The 19,645-nt window shown below is 46.5% G+C and overlaps 3 protein-coding genes across 5 annotated transcripts; 2 read left to right on the plus strand and 1 right to left on the minus strand.

Moving 5' to 3' along the window:
• Positions 1-126: 126 nt before the first annotated feature.
• Positions 127-4,751, plus strand: flvcr1 (FLVCR choline and heme transporter 1). Its single transcript, XM_040161019.2, has 10 exons — positions 127-1,156; positions 1,361-1,505; positions 1,600-1,740; positions 1,899-1,966; positions 2,534-2,637; positions 3,442-3,549; positions 3,719-3,824; positions 3,909-4,020; positions 4,111-4,178; positions 4,600-4,751. Exons 1-10 carry the CDS (start codon positions 494-496, stop codon positions 4,696-4,698), a joined length of 1,614 nt encoding a protein of 537 aa, XP_040016953.2. The 5' UTR covers positions 127-493; the 3' UTR covers positions 4,699-4,751.
• A 196-nt stretch (positions 4,752-4,947) lies between these two features.
• Positions 4,948-11,927, plus strand: LOC120808275 (uncharacterized). Of its 3 annotated transcripts, XM_040161084.2 has the most exons (8): positions 4,948-5,126; positions 8,057-8,161; positions 8,507-8,827; positions 8,901-9,191; positions 9,297-9,422; positions 10,289-10,314; positions 11,401-11,472; positions 11,571-11,927. In XM_040161084.2, exons 2-8 carry the CDS (start codon positions 8,107-8,109, stop codon positions 11,673-11,675), a joined length of 996 nt encoding a protein of 331 aa, XP_040017018.2. In that variant the 5' UTR covers positions 4,948-5,126; positions 8,057-8,106; the 3' UTR covers positions 11,676-11,927. The 3 variants fall into 3 exon arrangements, with proteins under 3 accessions (XP_040017018.2, XP_077949634.1, XP_077949633.1); XM_078093508.1 differs by lacking the exon at positions 9,297-9,422 and having other exon boundaries at positions 4,966-5,126; XM_078093507.1 differs by lacking the exons at positions 11,401-11,472; positions 11,571-11,927 and adding an exon at positions 10,805-11,184 and having other exon boundaries at positions 4,966-5,126.
• A 523-nt stretch (positions 11,928-12,450) lies between these two features.
• Positions 12,451-15,863, minus strand: LOC120808257 (cytochrome P450 2K1). The gene is made up of 10 exons (XM_078093456.1): positions 15,465-15,863; positions 15,209-15,371; positions 14,966-15,115; positions 14,720-14,880; positions 14,430-14,609; positions 13,910-14,051; positions 13,649-13,833; positions 13,295-13,436; positions 12,929-13,224; positions 12,451-12,580 (listed from the first exon to the last, which is right to left on the minus strand). The coding sequence occupies exons 1-9, from the start codon at positions 15,669-15,671 to the stop codon at positions 13,037-13,039; spliced, it is 1,518 nt and encodes a 505-aa protein (XP_077949582.1). The 5' UTR covers positions 15,672-15,863; the 3' UTR covers positions 12,451-12,580; positions 12,929-13,036.
• Positions 15,864-19,645: the final 3,782 nt, after the last annotated feature.

Here is a 19,645-nt window from a genome sequence, read left to right on the forward strand (position 1 = left end):
GTTAGGACCGAGCAGCCGGGAACATTAGACATTCGTCATATTCTTTTAAACGATTTGTTTTGCTAGAAAAAACAGTTCTCGAATTTAGATTTTTTTGTGTCTGTTTTTTTCTATTTATTTAACAGGTTGTTGCCTCATTTGCATATTTGGACGTTTAGAAAAACATACACGATATACCAAATAAAACCCCAGCAATACAGCAATACAACGCGCCAGCAGGGCGAGCTGCTCTTCTATTGGCTCATCCTCAACTCGCGCGACATCGTGGCGAGACAAAGAGAGAGAGAGCGAGCGAGAGAGAGAGAGAGAGAGACAGAGAGAGAGACACCGGATGTCTCCTCTGAAGTATCCGTGTGTTTCGTGTCTTAATGTGTCCTCTCTGAATCCTCTCTGAAGCATCGCCGCGGTGCTCCGTGCTGCTTCCGGCTTCTCTCGGGAGGCGGAGGGGGGGAGGCGGAGGTGCGGAGGGGGGGAGGCGGTGAACACCGGCATCATGGTCGCCGGCGAGCTCGTGCAGGAACTCGTGCGCGCGGACACCGGCGTACTCGACGACGTCGCGGGGGGCAGGAAGTCCCCGCAGCCGGTGGGAGCGACGGATCCGACGTACGGAGCGGCGCCGACGGGCGGCGCCCGAGAGGCGGAGGACCGGCGGGAGAAGGAGCTGCCCCCGGATGAGAGGGAGGCGATGCTGCCCGGCGGCGGGGCAGCGGAGCCGGAGACCGGGCTGTCCCGGCGCCGCTTCGCCGTGCTGGCGGTGTTCAGCCTGTACTCGCTGGTCAACGCCTTCCAGTGGATCCAGTACGGCATCATCGCCAACGTGTTCGCGCGCTTCTACGGCGTCGCCACCGACAAGGTGGACTGGCTCTCCATCGTCTACATGGCGGCCTACGTGCCGCTCATCTTCCCGGCCACCTGGCTGCTGGACCGGAGGGGTCTGCGGCTCACGGCGCTGCTGGGCGCCGGACTCAACTGCGCGGGCGCGTGGCTGAAGTGCGCCAGCGCGGACCCCGCGCGGTTCGGGGTGACCGTGGGCGCGCAGGTGATCTGCTCCGTGGCGCAGGTGTTCATCCTCGGCCTGCCCTCGCGCATCGCCTCCGTGTGGTTCGGGCCCCGCGAGGTCTCCACCGCGTGCGCCACGGCCGTGCTGGGCAACCAGGTGTGTGTGTGTGTGTGTGTAGAAAACGTTATTTACGTGTAAAATTACATTGTTGTTCTTTAATATTACTTTGATGCTCAACTCGGTTTTAAATAGCTTTTGATACTGTGGTATTACTTTTACTACAGAAAGTACACTATGGTATCTGAGTACTTGGAAGAGGAGATGAAACAGAACAGTAGTTGATAAATACCCCCCCCTCAGTTAGGAACAGCCATTGGCTTCCTGTTGCCCCCGGTGTTGGTTCCCAACACGCCCGACGACATCGAACTCATGAGCCACAACATCAGCGTCATGTTCTACGGCACCGCCGCGGTCTCCACCGCCCTCTTCGTCCTCACCGTCATCGGTACCTGCACACGACATGCACACGCACTTGTAGTATTCTTTGAATGAACCACCGTGAACCTGAATCCCTCCCCTCCCCCCTTTGTGTCCCACAGTGATCAAGGACCGCCCCCTCCGCCCACCCAGCCACGCCCAGGCCGTCCTCCCCACCTCCCCCGCCGAGGATTACTCCTACAAGCAGTCCATCGTCAACCTGATGAAGAACAAGGCGTTCGTGCTGCTGCTCGTCAGCTACGGTGTGTGTGTGTGTGTGTGTGTGTGTAGAGCCACCCCCCCCCCCCCTTTATTCTCATCACGTGACCACGTTGAGAAGAATGTCATTGGCGGACACCAATGGACGTCAAATAATAAAACAATGACAGTGATGGTCTCAATGGGACGTTTGTGCTTGCAGGCATCATGACGGGTTCCTTCTACTCCGTCTCAACCCTCCTCAACCAGATGATCATGGACTGCTACGAGGTAAAGAGACGCCCGAGTCCAATAACAGGCTTCTGCCCTCAGTACAGGTCGGCTCACGACGCCATCTTTATGACGACTGTCGCTCCCTTTGGTCCACAGAGAGAGAGATGAGTGGAGCTGTTTCACGCATGCCTGCTGCCCACCGCAACACACACACACACACACAGTCACACACACACACACACACACACACACACACACTCACACAGTCAAACGAGTGAGTCTCTCTTTCTCACGCTGACGGACGGACAGCAAGGCAGATTCAGTTTCTGCTTATCTAAGCAAAACCCACAATCCCTGTTACACACACACACACACACACACACACACACACGTGCTTAGAGATGTTCACCCTTGCATGAACTTATAAAACTCTCAGGTGACTTAAGAGCCAGAAGCACTGTACCCCCCCTCCCCCAAGCTCACACTTGAACTTGTGACTGTCTCATGATCTGTCTCACCTGTCTCACCTGTATCACCTGACGAGAAGCCTTTCGGTCGGCGGTTTGATCCCCACGAGGCGTCCTCAACGTGTCCTCTGTCCTCTGTCCCCCCCTCTGTCCTCAGGAACAGGAGCTGAACGCGGGGAGGATCGGTCTCACTCTGGTCGTGGCCGGAATGGTCGGCTCCATCCTGTGCGGCGTGTGGCTGGACCAAACCAAGATGTACAAGTAAGTGACGCGCGCACACACACACACACACACACACACACACACACAAGTTTACACCATGACGTCGATCGTCGGATTCACACCAACACACAAGGAGGCGTTTTTTAACTTTTAACTGTAATGCTACAATCAACTTTCATTAAAGGGTTAAAGTTATAAGACAAAAACATGGAGCCGTGTCAGAGACCTGTCAATCAGCGTGTAGCCCCGCCCTAACGCACCCGCTGCTTTATTAAATGAACATTGTGCTGCATTAAGACTTTAAACTAGAGACTGAGACCACTGAGGCTGTTTACAATGTTAATGAGGGAATAAATCAAGGGAGTCATTTTCTCATAGACGTCTATGGGAGCAGAGGAGTCGCCCCCTGCTGGTCACTACAGAGAGATGCGGCTTAAAGACTTTATACTTGTGCACTTTTCAGAATTTAAGGTTGCGATCTGTGTTACACGTGATGTGGTGACGCTGTACGCTGCGTGAGGTCTTCCACAGGCCGACGTGTCCACACACCTGTGGCCCAGTTGTGTAACGTAAGAGTTGAGTAAGACGCTTTGCGATCAAAAGGTGAAACTAAACCTGCGACGCCCAAGTTGAAGGACTTAATACGCTGGTTGCTTCATTACAGGAAATACGAGTCCGGCAACTAATGTTCAATCCGGCGCCGTAGTTATTGTCGACAAGATGAGAAGAATGAGGATTTCATTCATGAGACAAGTGGGAGGAAAATGAAGCAGAGGAAGTCTCTGATTGGTCCCTGAAATCCTGTCAATCAAAGTGACTAAACTACGCTGTGGTGCTTCACAGGATGACGACTCTGATCGTGTACATTCTGTCCTTTCTGGGCATGCTGGTCTTCACCTTCACGCTGCACCTCAGCATCCTCCTTGTCTTCTTCACGGCTGGAGCTCTGGGGTACGAGTCTCTGAATTCATACACGTGGTTTCTTCTTGCGCCTGCAGCAGGTGTGTTTACTGAAACCACCTCCAGATGTGGCTCGGCTCCATTGATCATGGATTAATGAAGCAGGAGGAGAAGCTGCCTGGTGGGGGCTGTTTCCGGGGTTTAACACCTTGTGTTGCAGGTTCTTCATGACGGGGTACCTGCCTCTGGGCTTTGAGTTCGGGGTGGAGATCACCTACCCGGAGTCGGAAGGGACGTCCTCGGGCCTCCTCAATGCCTTCGCTCAGGTACCTCCAGGGTCCTCTAACGCGCCCCAGAGGTGCTGCTGTCCATCACCCGCTAACCATTGATGTGTGTGTGTGTGTGTGCAGATCTTTGGGATCATTTTCACTCTGATTCAGGGAAAACTGACAACAAACCACAATCCGATGGCTGGAAACATCTTCCTCTGCGCCTGGATCTTCCTGGGAATACTGCTCACAGGTCGGCTGCATGTGTGTGTGTGTGTGTGTGTTCTTTTTGCCTTTTATAAACAAAATATCAGATGTAATATTTTGTTACTTTGTGTTTCAGCCTTCATTAAGTCAGAACTGAAAAGAAACAATGTCAACATGGAGGTGCACGGCAACCACTTGAAAGCAGTGAGTACACTAAAACACACACACACACACACACACACATATTTATATTATAGGCAGGCGAGGCAGTGGAAGGATTCTTTTCTTGTTTCAGAAGTAATGTGTGTGTTGCATGAAGCGCGGCCCACATGCTCCTTTGATTCACGCTTCGGTTCAGATTTACTTCCGACTACATCTTAGTTCATTTCTATCTCTTCCTGTCCCTCCGGGGGGCTTCAGAGAGGACAGCGTCCCTCTGTTCAGCATTTGTCTTCTCGCAGCGTCCCGTGGTGTGACCTTATGGCGAGACGGATTCCTGAGCCGTCCTCTGCTGAGTCTCTTGATGGGTTTCACCTCCACAAACAGCTACAAGATGCTCGTCTTTTTCCTCTGGACTCTCTCACGATTAGCGAGGACATCACATCTGCTTCTGTCTTCCTCCCAGCTTTCTGTGCGGTGTCCCGAGGACGTCCCCCCGGAGAAGAAGACCAACGGCGTCAAACTGGAACCCTCCATCAGCTTCTCCCGGGAAACCTCGCTGTGACGCCGAGGACGTGTCTCATTTCTATTTGTTAGACACACACACACACACACACACACACACACACACACACATAGTGGATTCAAGGCGGGCACAGAGCTCCCCCCAAACACTTGAAAAGAATAAAAAAGGTACGCAGAAGAAGCTGCTCCACTTTGCACACGGCCGCCTGCAGGGCCGCTGCAGTTCAGAGGAAATACTCCAGGGGGCGCGTTCTCTCCTGTTTGGTGTCCCCAGAAGGAAGCTGCCGCTGACCCTGCAGGCTCCTCTGGACTACTGGAATTGGACCGAGCGCAGGAAGGTGCTGCAGACGCTGGTCATGTGATCTGAGCCTTCGACACAAACTGTGTTTATCTGTTTTAATCTCGTGATAACGGCCGATTATCATGGACTGTATGACAAGTTCTCGACACCTGCCAGAAGCCTCTGAGGTTTGTGGCTTTGGTTTTGGACAGTGTTCATATTTATATCTTCATCTGCAGGATGACATGAATAGAAAGGAAGTGAAATGTTTGGATGAGGTGTATTTGTCTTTCAGATGTGGCTTTTATTCCCCTTCGCGTGGGACGAGGAAGGCGAGCCGAGCTCATCTGAAGCGGCTTATTACACGATTATTACAATACAGAATCAGTAGTAAAAGGGTCACGTGCACATTCAGAAAGGTCAGCGCCACCTAGTGGGCTTTCTGCAGTAGCAACAAAGAGAAGCACAAAAGAGCTCAGCAATAGACGCGTAGTTTAGTTTAGTTTTTTCAATTTGGTGGAATAAAAGTGCAGCTTTATAGTTTATAAATAGATGCAACATGTGTTATTAGTCCAGTTTAAGTGGTTTATCTGACACACACAAACAATCACATGTTTTCAGGCTCAACGTCAAACGTAACCGACTAACTTGATTATTTGTTGGTAAATGATAAATATTTTCTATCATTAATGCCTTTTAAAAGCGCAAAAGACGACGTACAAACGACCAGACGTTTGTATTTTGAGCTCCATAATGTGGCTTTTGTTTAGTGAAGAGCAGCATTTCCCCTTTGTCCCCTTAAAGTATCCGTCATGTGACACGAACCAACGCGATGAAAGACACACAACGCCTCATTTACGCCATTCAGCAGGTCCTTGAAGGAAAATGTTTTCCTGTTGATCGACAAATTTGGACCGAATTAGAAGTAAAATAACGAATATAGAATTCAAAAGAGGCGGAAATCCTAAATCAGCTTCTAACAGGAGGAAAGGGGCCACTTGTTGGGGTCGATGTTGCAGATAATCCACATTTGTTGCTCTATTTGATTTTTGGGGCAGCAGGAACACGTGTGTGTGTGTGTGTTGATGCTAATGAAGGAACGTTGCATTAAGGCTCATTGATGTGGAGGAATACGCACTTTGTGTTTGATCTTTAATCCTCTTTGTACTGTGACCACAAACTGCAGCAGGTTTAAGCACATTTTAGCAGATTGTTGCACAAAACGTGTTCCAATATATCTAAATGTAAACGTTCCATTCAGCTGTGAAGCTGCTGTTGGTTTAATGATCCCGTCACTGGGATGTTGCATCCTGTCTGCTGTCATATACACACGTGACATCATATGCACCTCCACAGTAAAAGCACCTCACTTTTCGGTGCATTGACGTCTTTCCTGTTATGCTCGATCTGCCAGAGTTTACGTACGTGCAACTATTACAGATAAGGAAGAATTTCTAGAGTTACTGGTACCGAATCGAAAGAAAATGACGTGAATGGCGTTGCTTCACTCTGACGGTTCTGCCATGATTGGACCAACACAACCTCACAACCTCTTCAAGTCAATTGAAACTTAATATGTGATTATATCTGTTGATCAAGTCAGAGGAACCCACAACAACCCCCCGCCCCCTCCTTCTGGTAGACCGGAAGTAACCTAAAAATGTTTCGTCACATTAATCTCGGCCACATTAACGGCATCAATTACTGCGTTTATGTTGACAGCCCTAATTATTTTATAATAGATGTAACGTAATGATCCCTCAGCTGATCCGTCTTACATTATAACTTAGAGAATAATTACAGAATATTGAAAGTGTACAGGAAATGTATTTTATATTCTTTCCAACAAGTTAAATAGTTACGGGACAATAAAGGCAGACGCTTGGCAGGTGGAAATAACAATGTCTCATAACTGGTAAATGAACTCTTTTCCATTTAGGGTATTCACGCTTTAACATATTTAGTAAACATCTGTAATTTCCTGGATAACTAAGACAAGTATTGCACCGTGTAACTCAAGACTTAAATAAAGGTTCTTCTTCTAGACACTTCTGCAGATGGACATTGAACTGCACTGCCGTAGCCTGATTGTTTTCATCTGCGCTGTCTGGTCTGTGACCGTCCGATCAGGATGTAAACACACACGTTGTGGTTCGGCTCGCCTGTTTGGAATGGATTCACTAGTTACGTTGACTTTTGGAGCTTTCTCTTAATGGTTAAGGATCAGGTGTTAACTTGCAGGAGGGTCTTTTCATATTCCACGTTCAGCACCCTGGGCCTGTTTCCAGAGGCCTTACTTTTTCTTAAAGTCCTATAGAGGTTCTTTCTTTTGTCTCCCCCTCTACCGACTTCATTTTTTTCAGGCCTACACATACCTTTCTTTACTGTTTTCTTGAAATTGAATAAACTAGAAACACATTTATTCACTGTCATTGATTGTATATGACGTTAACTGATAACATAATGCTATATAGCCAGGACAGCCTTACTTACTTGCTTCACACAGTGTCGAGGTCTGATCACAAAATTCATAGTTTACCCACCTCTAATTTGACCACTACAGCACTGCTAACGACTGCATGCTAACACGCTAACCCAGATGCGTTAGCATTTAGCTCAGAGCTGCAGTGTGCAGACTCTCAGGCTCCTTATTCTGGGTTCGGTTACACAACGAATGCTCCACTTCCTCTTCTGATTACACCTCGGAAATGACAAAATAGAACATGAGGATATTTACATAGAAACGCTGATCTCAGGAATAAAAGTCAGGGAGGTTTGATTGGAAAAAAACGATCATGTGTTTAACGTCTCAATCACAGGCAGAAGGGAGGCATAATCAATAGGAGTCAATATTGACCCACAATCGCACAATATTAGACAATTATTATGTTCCTGTGGTGTCTACTTTGAGCAACTTTAACTAACTTTAAATGTACCTTCAGTCATGTAAAACGTATCGCTCAGTAAGCAAGGAAGTGAAATGCTCATAAAATGCTAATCATTCATCATGTTGAAGCTGCAGTTTGTGAGAGAGGAGTTTTGTGTGGAAGCCGTCGTGTGCGCTCCGTTGAGGAAATGAAAGTTTTTTCTCAAGAAAGTTTTTTTCCCTCGGTCACAGAAAGGAAACAGCCGCCTCACAAAGGAGAAGAAACGCCTCAAACATCAGACATGGACCCCGAAGCTCTGCTGCTCTTTATCCTCACGTCACAGCTTCAGATCCAAGGTGAACGCCGTGATCCTCTCACTGTTTATCACTGTTTATCTCTACAGCATCGGCAGATTCTCCCTCATGTTAAAAGATGAAGGATAATGTGAAATATCTACAAAAGCAAACCAGGGTTGTGTTATTTTACAATACATGTAACGCAAAGATCACTCAGCTGGCTTCCTGATCCGTCTTACATTACAACTTAAAGAATAATTACAGAATATTACGTATGTACACAAAAAAACAATAAGTATATATATAATGTATATATGTACATGTGTATATATATACGTAGATTAACATTAGCTGTACACTAATGAACAGTTTTCATGTGTACGTGTCATTTCTCTTTTCTCTCAGAGGTTACCAGCAGGACGACAGACGTGTCTCTCTACTCCCGGAGTGGACAGGATGTCTTTCTGTCTTGTCTGAACACATCTCCCGGTGACACGACGTGCTCGCTGGTCTCCTGGATTTACAGCATGGATCAGATCCAGTCTTCATTCGTGGTTAAGGAAGGAAAGGTGGAGAGAAGGTTTGCTCAGGGCTCCCGCTTGAGCCTGGACACAAGGTGCTCTTTGGTCATCAGGAACGTCACGGCCGAGGACGTCGGAGGCTACACCTGCAGGCAGGGCCAGGACGTTAACCGGGACGAACAAGTGTCCCTCAGTGTCATGACGGGTGAGGGTCATTTCCATCTCCTGTCAAACGTACGCCCCCACCCTCACCTATTAAGTCTCTTGTCTCTTCTCAGTCTCTCCCTCTGAAGCGGGCTCTGACCCCGGGGGGGTCGGCGAGGTCACCCTGCGGTGCACTGTGCGGAGGCCCCCGGGCTTCTTCTGCCTCGTGGGCAGCCTCCGATGGCGGGACGAGGCGGGGACGGAGCTGCGGGCGGAAGGCACCGGCCGCACCCTCCTCAGGCAGACGTGCTGCGTCTCCATGGTGACCGTGAGGCGGCAGGCCGGACCAAACAGGAAGTACACCTGCCAGTTTGTCGACGCCGAAGGCATCGCTATAAGAGCCGATTACACACCTGACTTCTCAGGTACCTCATGAGCGTCATCAACGGGGTCAGAGGAGATTTTTTCAGAAGAAAACGTCCTGTTTTCAAACCGGTGTGCTTAGAGAGGAATTACATTTCTGACCAAAGATGGCGCCGTTGATCACCCCTCCATCATCATCATCGCTGTGGTCGCCGTGGTCGCGGGGGTGGGCGTCTTGGTCGTCATGGTTGCAGTTCTCATCAAATACAGGAAGAGATCCAAAGGGACAGAGGGTCAGTAGCTCCTTCCATATATGTGATAAGCTGTCAAATGGAACGTATTTATTTTGTTATATGTGACTATTGGTCGACACAAATTGTATTTAGTGACGATAAATGGATGGCATAGTCCTACTCCTTCATTCTCCATTCATCAGGACACTGAAGTAAGGCCACTGTCTTTGAAAGAACAGAATGAAGAGGTACTTTACCTTGAATTAAGCATAACGTGGCTACTATGTAGGACTATGCTCAATGTGATCCGATGTCAATTGATTTTCTTCCAGTTTAACGTAGCCTCGGATTATTTATTCTCAATATGCCACACAGGGATTTACAACAAAATGTAGTTGTAGCCAGACGGCAAACTGCAGTCCTGCTGACACAAGCCAAAGCTTCATGAGTTAAAGCTGCATTCACAGTGACCAGCAGGGGGCGACTCCTCTGGTCTCAAGTCTATGAGAAAATTACATTACTTCTCTCTTGATTTATTCCCTCAGTAAACATTATAAACATGAGTTCACGGTCTCAGTCTGTAGTTTCAGGTCTTCTTCAATACAATTCAATTAGTGAATTATGGTCCATGTAGAGTGAAACAGATCGTAAAGCAGGGGATGCTTTAGGGCGGGGCTACACGATGATTGACAGTTCGTCCACTAGTGTCGGATGCGTCAATACGTCACTCCTCGGAATTCCAAATATGGTAACTTCTGTCATTGGTTGCAGAAAGTGAAGTTAGCGACTCCAGACGTAAGTCCACAAGCCGATGATGGAGTCGGGCCTCGGCGAGGAAGCATCTCGCTGGATTGATGTCATGGATTGTATCATGTACAAAAGGATACTTGAAGACTTATCTTTTGAAATGTTTTCTGTTGTTGCAGATGTTCAGAAACCGAGCCAACCCGCTGTGAGTAAATGCCCCATTGCTGTTGGTCAGGAACGTGCACAGACATTTTGGGGGGCAGGTGCTCAAACCAAAACAAAAGGGCACCCATCGGCAAAATTATTCATGGAATTAAAAATAAAAATAATACAACATAAATAAATAAAATACACAGTAGGATATATTCCCTTCCCTTTTCTTGGCACTATTCTGCAAATCTTGCATAATATTTTTGTTGCGCATAATAATAAAGACTTACATGATCTGTATAAAGCTGACAACACACACACACACACACACACACACGCACACACACATTTTTTGTACTGTTGTAAGCATAAGCATTACACTAATAATATACCTCACCAGACTGTCATAGCTCAACTAAAGACCTACCTTAATTAAATTAAACAAAACTAGTGAACCTGTAATTTGTCCGCCTGCCTGTATCTCTCTCCCTCTCTCTCCTCATTAAACTTTTTTTTTTTGTTTTTTGTTGTTGTTTATTTTTTAGGAAACGTCGGACCAATTGCAACGTAATGTTTTCCGCGGCGCTAATGTTGTGGTTAATTTATCACTAAACAGCGTCGGGGGTCAATACCTGTGGGTCTGATGCTGCAGCCGTTTGGCGCTCAGCACTGCACGAGCACGAGGAGGAGGAGCAAGAGGAGGAGGGGCAAGGGGCGGGGTTTGTGAGCGCAGTTCGGGGCGAAATTCTCACAATAGCTCAAATAAAGGCCGGTCAGATATCAAAACATATTTGGGGGGAAAAAATTGTGCTCCTGCAGAAGGGGAACGTTTCTCATCCAGGGCAAAAGGCCAGGTGCTTGAGTACCAGTAGGGCTCTACCTGTGCACGTGCACGTTGTTGGTGCATGTAGAGTGACTCACTTAGATGAAACCTATTAAGCCATAAATTGAAAAAAACCTGTGCTCACTTCTGGCCAGAAGCTGTATTGTGACCACACAGACGTAGAAGGTCAATTTCCCTCCACTTTAAAACCAAAGTGAAGTTGCTCTCATGTGCTCTTTGAAATGAAGTTCAGAAACACTTTTCTACCCGTTGGACACAGACGCACAGTCTTCACTCTGTTCTTTATGAATCTCTCAGGATGAACCCGGGAACGATCTGACCTACATGGCTGTGAGCCATTCTCATCCACAGGCCCCTGCTCGCACAAAGGTGAGTGACCTCACAGAACTTTGCAGCGGAACCCTGACCCGTCATTTTGAAATGAGACATTAACGACTGAGTTAAAACCTCCGGTCTGTGTCACCCAGGTCAAAGAGGACGAGGTGACATACTCTACAGTTAATACTCTGGGGAAGAAAGAAGCCGAGGACGCTCCCAGCAGCCTCTACGGCCGTGTCAGCAAACTAAGATAAATCAGAGGAAACGCAGCTTTACATGATGACGCGTTCATACATCCTGGTGTCAGAGTGGTTTGTCCTCTCAGCGTCTGCAGAGTTTATGCTTCAGCTTTCTGATCAAACATTGTCTGCTGGTTCGGGTTGAAGGTTGTTCTATTCCACTGCACACTGTTGTTTATTATGTAGACATACATGTAATCTTTAAATGTGAAAAAACTGTTGTTCATTTACTTATTGACATAAATTAAAAAAACAGCCTATCAACAGAGTCCTTATTGTGTTAATTTAATCCAGATGATCAGTTCGTGCTGCAGTAGATATTTAGATTGCTTTTTTGGTTCATATACATATAGTATATATGCACACACATACACATTAACCACGATCGGTCTGGAAACAGGAAGCATTTTCTTTCTGTTACACGTTAGTCATAAACATAGATCGACAAAGATAAAAGGTGCAGGTGCAAATCAAGTTACTTTTTTCTAGAGTTTCATAGGTAGATTTGCAACTTTGTTTCTGAATCAGTTACACTGAGGGAAGCTCCTTTAAGCTTGTTGAGTTCATCTGACTTGTACCTATATTGCTATACTATATTCCAGTTAAAAGAAAACATAGTTTGATTTCTGCATCAAAGCTATTTCATGAATAATTCACATTCCTTGAATTTGAGCGATTCTAAAGAAGCAATTCAGCGTGCTGGTGTTTGAGCTCTGTTAAATATTTATCTTCATGCTCTGCTTCTCTTTGTGTTTTGGGGCCAGAACAAAGTTTTGAGAAGCTGACAGTCTTTAACTGGTTTTCAGAATGTAAGCCTTTATTTCAGTTGATTTTCTTAATGTTAATCTGCTGATAATTAAAATTATTTTAACGCACAGCATTTTCCCGACATTTCAATGGCAGAATGGACGTAGAGCAAAAAAAAAACGAGTGACAGCGAGATCCTCCTTGGGGCAGTGGCAAGTGGGTGGCAACTTTGTGACAGGCAGCGGCAATCGCCAGTAAATCAGTCGGCGTCACGACGGCACGCTGGGTGGGAGGAGCCAATTTTTCCCAGAAACAACTGTTATTTGTACGACAGGTCAGCTGCTGTAAATATTTAATTTTATTTAATTTTATTTAATTTTATTTGAGACACGTGAGCCCCCGTCTTCTTATTACAGAGGCTAATTTTAGGTTTGGACCGGCGGGTTCCGTGTAAGGGGTGGGGCTCTCAAGTTTGATGCCACCCACTTGCCACTGCCACAAGGAGGATCTCGGCCTTACTGAAAAAAACTTGTATTTGGTCAGATTCACAAGTCTGATGTTAAATGTCCTTCTTAAATGATGTAAATGACATTAAACGTAGAGCGCGGCTCGAGGCCACGAGGCTCCGCTCACACACAGGGAACAGCACACAGCTTGTGGGTGGAAGGGTTGAGGGTGAAGCCCACGCGGGGAGTCAGGTCCAGGTCCTCCACGGACACCCCGGGTGGAGCAGTGAAGCGGAAGCGCTGCAGGAGGGTGCTGAAGAAGATGAAGAGCTCCATCCTGGCCAGACTCTCCCCGAGACAAACCCTGCGGCCTGCGGGAGACACCACCGATGAAGGACAACAGACGAGACCACCGAGAAGAGCCACGGTGGATTCACCCACCTGCAGAGAAAGGCATGAAGGCGTCTCGCTTGATGAACTTCCCGTCTGCATCCAGGAAGTGGGCGGGGTGAAAGCTGTGTGGCTCCTCCCACTCGCTCTCGTCGTACAGGACGGACGTCAGGAGAGGAAACACCGTGGTCCCCTGTGCACGAGAAATGTTTAATCAAATTTGAGTCAACAATTCCCTGTTAATGATTATTTCATTTTATCCGGAATTTTGTAAAGTCTGTTTTATGCATCTGGACCCTGATGTTTACTCACTGCAAACCAAACAAGAAACAGGCTCAGCAAACCAAATCAAAGCTTTTTCATATTACTATTTCCCTTCTCTATAGTGTTTTTTGTCAGTCTGACCTTCTTGATGAAGTGACCCTGGAAGGTGACGTCCTGCGTCGTTTTGTGAGGAATCGCCATGGGGACGATGTTGGCCAGCCTCTGAGTCTCGTGGATGACGGCGTCGGTGAAGGGCAGCTTCATCCTGTCCTCCACCTGCACCTGGCGACTCCCTACCACCTCGCTCAGCTCCTCGCGGACCCGGTCTGGGACGCCAACATTTTACATTTCAGTAAAGATGAATAGTGAATTGTTGGTTTGTTGATGTCTTTATCTCCTTGCCTTGTATCTTTGGATTCTTCACCATAAATAGAAGCCCCCATCGCAGGGTGGTTGCAGTTGTGTCGGTGCCGGCGGCAAACAGGTTGAGAACCGTCTGCATGAGGTTGTCATCGTTGAAGTGACTGTTGGTATTCTTAGATTCCTGCAGGTAATCAATCAGCACCGTTATTCAAACAAATCTGACCCAGTTCTTGATATGTTACATTCACTGACTGAGGGATTTTTTAGTTTTTCAGGCATAGCTTAGCTTAGCCTTGTGCTAACCGCTTCAGCTGCAAGGATAACAATATTACTATTACTATTATTAGAGAGACGGCCTATTTGAGCTAACTAGCATGCTAGTCCTTTAGCGCCACCACGCTTTCGTGCTAAACTGATCCCGGAAATAGAGGAGGTGAACTTTTTTAGGCATCACACAAGTCCAATTGAATTCAAACATCCTTTGTTAAACCCAAATGTTAACAGCAATAAGCATGCTAGCAATGTTTTAAAGTTGATAATATATACAGTATTTCCCAACCTCCAGATTTTGCTTTCGGACGAGAAATGCGTCCACGAAGCCTCTGCACATCAGCGGGTTGAGGGTCTCCTTCAGGCGGCTGAACAGCTGCAAATTCTGCTTCTTGTTGGCAGTAATCAGAGTCTCCACCTCGTTCCTATTGGCAATCCATTTACCGATCCACGGGAACAGGTTATACAACTGTTGGAAAATACATAAATATACCGTATAAATACTGAAATTGAAATAATAAATGTCTGTATGTAATATAATTTCTTCCAATCATTATCAAGTCCAAGCTTAAATCCCACCTGTATTGACGGGGAGCCCACGAGTTGAATGGTTCTGTTTGTTCGATCCACCAGCGATGTGAACTGTGGGTCATCGTATTCAAATCTGCTGCCATACACGATCGAGCAGATGATGTTGGAGACTGCGTAGTTCATCGGCTGGGTTGTGTCAAAAGGTTCTCCTGTGAAAAGGGAAAGGGGCAACAAATCAATCTCAAGAGAGTTGATGAAATGTTGCTTCTCACGCTGTTGTAATAAGAAATGCACCTTTATGTTTCTTAAAAACTTCAATGAGGTGTTCACACTCCTCGATGATTTTGTCCTCGCTCGCCCTCTTGCCCATTCCGAAGTCTCTCAGGTTGGTCAAAGCAAAGCGCCTCATGTCCTTCCACGAGTCCCCATTGGACCAGATAACCCCTGAGGAAGAAGCAGCGCAGCAACGTGAGTTCATTCATTTCAGCTTGTGTGCTGAAATGAAGACGAAGGTATTTGGGGACAGCTTTTTGTTACCGTGTCCTTGATTGAACTCTCGTATGATCAGCATCGCTTGTCTGTCTCCAAACTCTTCGGCGCGGTTCACGAGCGCCTCCTTCACCGTCTTGTACCCAGCGAGGACCACCACTTTCTCAGGTCCCATGTAGACGGTGAACACTGATCCATACTTCTTGGAAAGCTGACAGAAGGCCGCATGATGTCATGGCATTTTCTGATGTAAGACACAAAGGAGACAGAAACCCACCAACCAGCCAATGGGAGCCGCTCTTACCTTCAGCAAGGTGTTGTAGGGTCTCTTGAGGTCGAGCTGCAGCAGGTTCCCGATCAGAGGGAGCGGCATTGGACCCGGAGGTTCCTTCCTGTCCTTCGGGGAGCCGAGGCTGAAAGAGGAGGCCAGGTAGACGAGGAGGAGGAGCAGCAGAACCCCCAACAGGGAGGCAGAGCTGGAGGACTCGAGAACCTGGTCTACAATCCCCATGACTTCCAAAGAAAAGGTACCCCTGCAACTGTGCTGACGATTCGCACTACCTTTCCCTCTGCAGATGTCTGGGTACTGATGTCTATCTTGCTGCCAGTGAGGGAAGCTTCCCACACGAGAGGGGGGGCTAATATGAAAGCTTCCCCGCCCCTCGGTAAAGCACAAAGTGCTTGGTTTGTTGTTTGCTCTTGTTATCTTAAGGTTGCCAGGTGACCGAGTCTGTACAGAGGTTGAAGGGAAAAGCGTGTCTTAGTTCAAGTCATCACGACTCTGCTGGTTTGAGGTTTCCCATTGGCCGGCGGACTCTATTGTTTTGAACGGCGGCTTACAGAGAAATCATAAATCCTTGTGTAAATAGAAGAGAATCTTTCTGTTTTTGCTGCTTCGGATCAAATGGTAGTTTTAAAGTCACGTGTTTGCCTTTGTAACCTGAGGTGACCGAACTCTACAATTAAGCTGATTTAGCAACCTATAAATCTTTGCAGCCATCCTTTGTTGATCGGACAGCAGATAAGCCTCTGAGGTCACGCCGTGGTTCCTGCTTTCTGCAGCCAGCGAACATCCGGGTCCACATCTACGTTTGTGGGTCACACACAACAGTCACATTCGCATCGTAGGATTTAAGACTGAAATGAGAAACGACGTGTAAGACAGGATTGTTTCACGAGTACCTGCAGTGCAAACACGCTTCAGTAGTAATACGAGTTATGAGTAATTGGCCTTTGTGAGTGATAACATGATAAGCTGGATCAAATAAAGGCTTTACAGACGGATAAGGACCTTCATCCTCTGCTATCGTGGTGAGTAGACGCCACATATCGTGGTATCTTCGTGATGCGGAAGAAAGGTCACGCCAGGTGACCCCAACGTGAGACAAACCCAGGGTTTGATTATCGATGCCGGGACTTTCTCTGAGGAGTCTGCAGGTCCTTCTCTCCTCAGGGTGCGGCACCGTCCTCCATTATCCTCCACACAATTATGCACCTTTACACCAAAGTGTTTTAGCAAGATATGACAGGAAGTAGGTGGAGGTTCACACAATCCTCGACTCTGACCTTAAAGAACAAACCTGTTGGAACGGATGCTTTAACTAGAGGCGTTAAACCTTTAAAGGTAAATGATTGTATGTACCATAAGTCTCAGATGATTTAATATCCCGCTGGTGGTAAAGATCATGATAATAAAAGATGTATATGAGGTTGTTCTGTGTCATCTTTATTCCTGTATCTTTATCTCTATGGTTGATTCTCCTTTCTTCAGAAAACAAGTTTCACACATTTTTGAATGTAGCTTTTCAAATGTTCAGCCTACTAAAGAAAAACTTTATTAAAGTTCAACAGGGAAAAGCCCGTCATTTATTCTTACCGTCTAGGATTTGGAAATTAGACACAACTTCGATTCATTGGTGGAAATGAAAGCAGTTGTTGAGTGTGAACAGCATGATGACGTCTGGTTAACTATAAATACAGTGCTAAAAATAATATTTTTAATATGCTTATTCCTTCTGGTTTTATAGAGCTTTGACCTCCTGCACTCTGGTTCTGAAAAGGTTTGAGACCTTGATTCATAAAGCATGTTTTATAGTGTTCATTGAGGTCATATTGACGACTAAATCAAGAATATAAATATCGAAGCAGAAGATTGCGATACAGGGAAATATAAATAAAATCATATATATGTCTCTATAGATACACATTTGTTTATCTAGATTTTATTTCCTCATTGCTCTATTGTTGTTTTTTGTCTTGTTCAAAAAAGTGCAACATATTTCATTATATTTATATACACACATGTTTACATATGATCATCAAACACAAATATATTTAATGAAGCCAAAACAACAAAACAGAAAACAGTGTTTTCGGCAGACATTGGCTTAAAGAGAGAATTAAATTAATTTAGCAACACAATTTGTGCTCACTCATTTCATTTCCGCTCCCTTTAATCATGTTCACGAGGTTCGTACAAGCAGCAGTTTTTTAACTGTGTTGCTAAGATACCGACCGGACAATAACGTTTTATGACTTTTGGGATCATCGGGAATCTTAGTTTGCATTGGATGAACTGGTAAAATGTTTCATTAATAGCTCCCAAACAAAGTGGCTTTCACAGAGTTCACCCCGTAAGCCGTTTGGATTTGGTACCAAAGTATTTGATCAGATGTACATTTTGTGAGACCTCCTATTGGATGAATCAACCTTCTCTATTTAATCCCTGGACGTGTAAGTAAATGTGTGTCACAGAGTCTCCTGTAGCGTGTGTTCAGGTTCAGGATTCTGAAACATTGAGATGAATCTATTCGTAGATCACACATTTGATAACATCCAGGCTTTCCTTTCGGAGCAGAAAGGCGTCCACGAGTCCACTGCACATCAGTGGATCCTTCAGACCACTCCTTCAGACCCGTGAACAGTTGCAGGTTCTGTTACTTATTGAGAACACGTTGTACATCTGTTCAAAAGAGAAACAATCAAACTGCTTTTCTCATACAATTATTTTTTTGTCATACGTTTAATATATATATATATTAATATATATATTAAATAGATGTTCTGGACACTCGCGTAAAGAGAGGGGCAGAGCTGTCAACTGATCACCATCTGGTTATGAGCTGGGTCAGAGGATGGGGAAAACCCAAGCGTGTAGTGAGGGTGAACTGGGAACGTCTGGAGGAGGCCCCGGTCCAAAAGACTTTTAACTCACACCTCCTGCGGAGCTTCTCTCACATTCCTGTGGAGGTAGGGGACATTGAACCAGAGTGGTGTATGTTCAAAACTTCCATTGCTGAAGCTGTGGCATTGAGTTGTGGCCTCAAGGTCTTAGGTGCATCAAAGGGCGGTAACCCTCGAACCCCGTGGTGGACACCGGTGGTCAGGGAAGCCGTCCGACTGAAGAAGGAGCCTTCCGGGTTATGATTTCCGGTGGCACTCTGGAGGCAGTTGCAGTATACCTACAGGCTAGAAGGGCAGCAGCCTCTTTCCCGTGATGGAGGCAAAGCAGCGAGTATGGGAGGAGTTCGGGGTAACTATGGTGCCAACCACAAGTCCTTCCCCAAAGTGCTTCTGGAAGACGTTCTGGCACCTCAGTAGGGGGAAACGGGGAACCTTCCGAGGTGTGTACAGTAAGGATGGGACCCTGTTAACCGCGACTGAGGAGGTCATCGGGCGGTGGAAGGAACACTTTGAGGAACTCCTTAATCCAACTACTACGCCCTCTTTGGTAGAGGCGGAGGAGGGATCATCGTCAATTTGCCTGGAGGTTACTGAGGTAGTCAAATAACTCCGCAGTGGCAAAGCCTCGGGATGAGATCCGTCCATAGATGCTAAAAGCAATGGGCGTTGGGGGGCTGTTTTGGATGACACGCCTCATCAACATTGTGTGGAAGTCTGGGACAGTGCCAAAAGAGTGGCAGACCGGGGTGGTGGTACCCCTCTTCCAAAAGGGGGACCAGAGTGTGTGTACCAATTCCAGGAGTATAACACTACTCAGCCTCCCGGGTCTACAAGTTGCTGGAAAGGACGGTTCAGCCGATAGTCAAACCAAGGATTGAAGAGGAACAATGCGGTTTTCGTGATGCAATCTTTAGTGTGTGACCTCAAATTCTCACTGGAGCGTTTCGCAGTATAATTTTCCCTTCCTCTCTAAGATCCTTGAGAAATCTGTCGCAAATCGATTATGTGACTTTCTACAAAACAATGCTTTGTTTGAGGATTTCCAGTCAGGATTTCGAGTGCATCATAGCACTGGTGAAAATTACAAATGATCTTCTACTTGCATCGGACCAAGGATTCATCTCTTTTCTTGTCTTGCTGGACCTCAGTGCCGCATTTGATACCATAGACCAGCGGATCCCAAACTCAAGAATGCCGCGGCCCACTTTGAAATCTGAAAATCTTTCGCGGCCCACCCAAACCTTTAATCACAACTCTGATCAAAACATAAACTAGGGATGAATAATTACCTCAAGAATTTAA

Source organism: Gasterosteus aculeatus, chromosome 18 (assembly GCF_964276395.1).
Source record: "Gasterosteus aculeatus chromosome 18, fGasAcu3.hap1.1, whole genome shotgun sequence".
Classification (NCBI taxonomy): Eukaryota; Metazoa; Chordata; class Actinopteri; order Perciformes; family Gasterosteidae; genus Gasterosteus; species Gasterosteus aculeatus.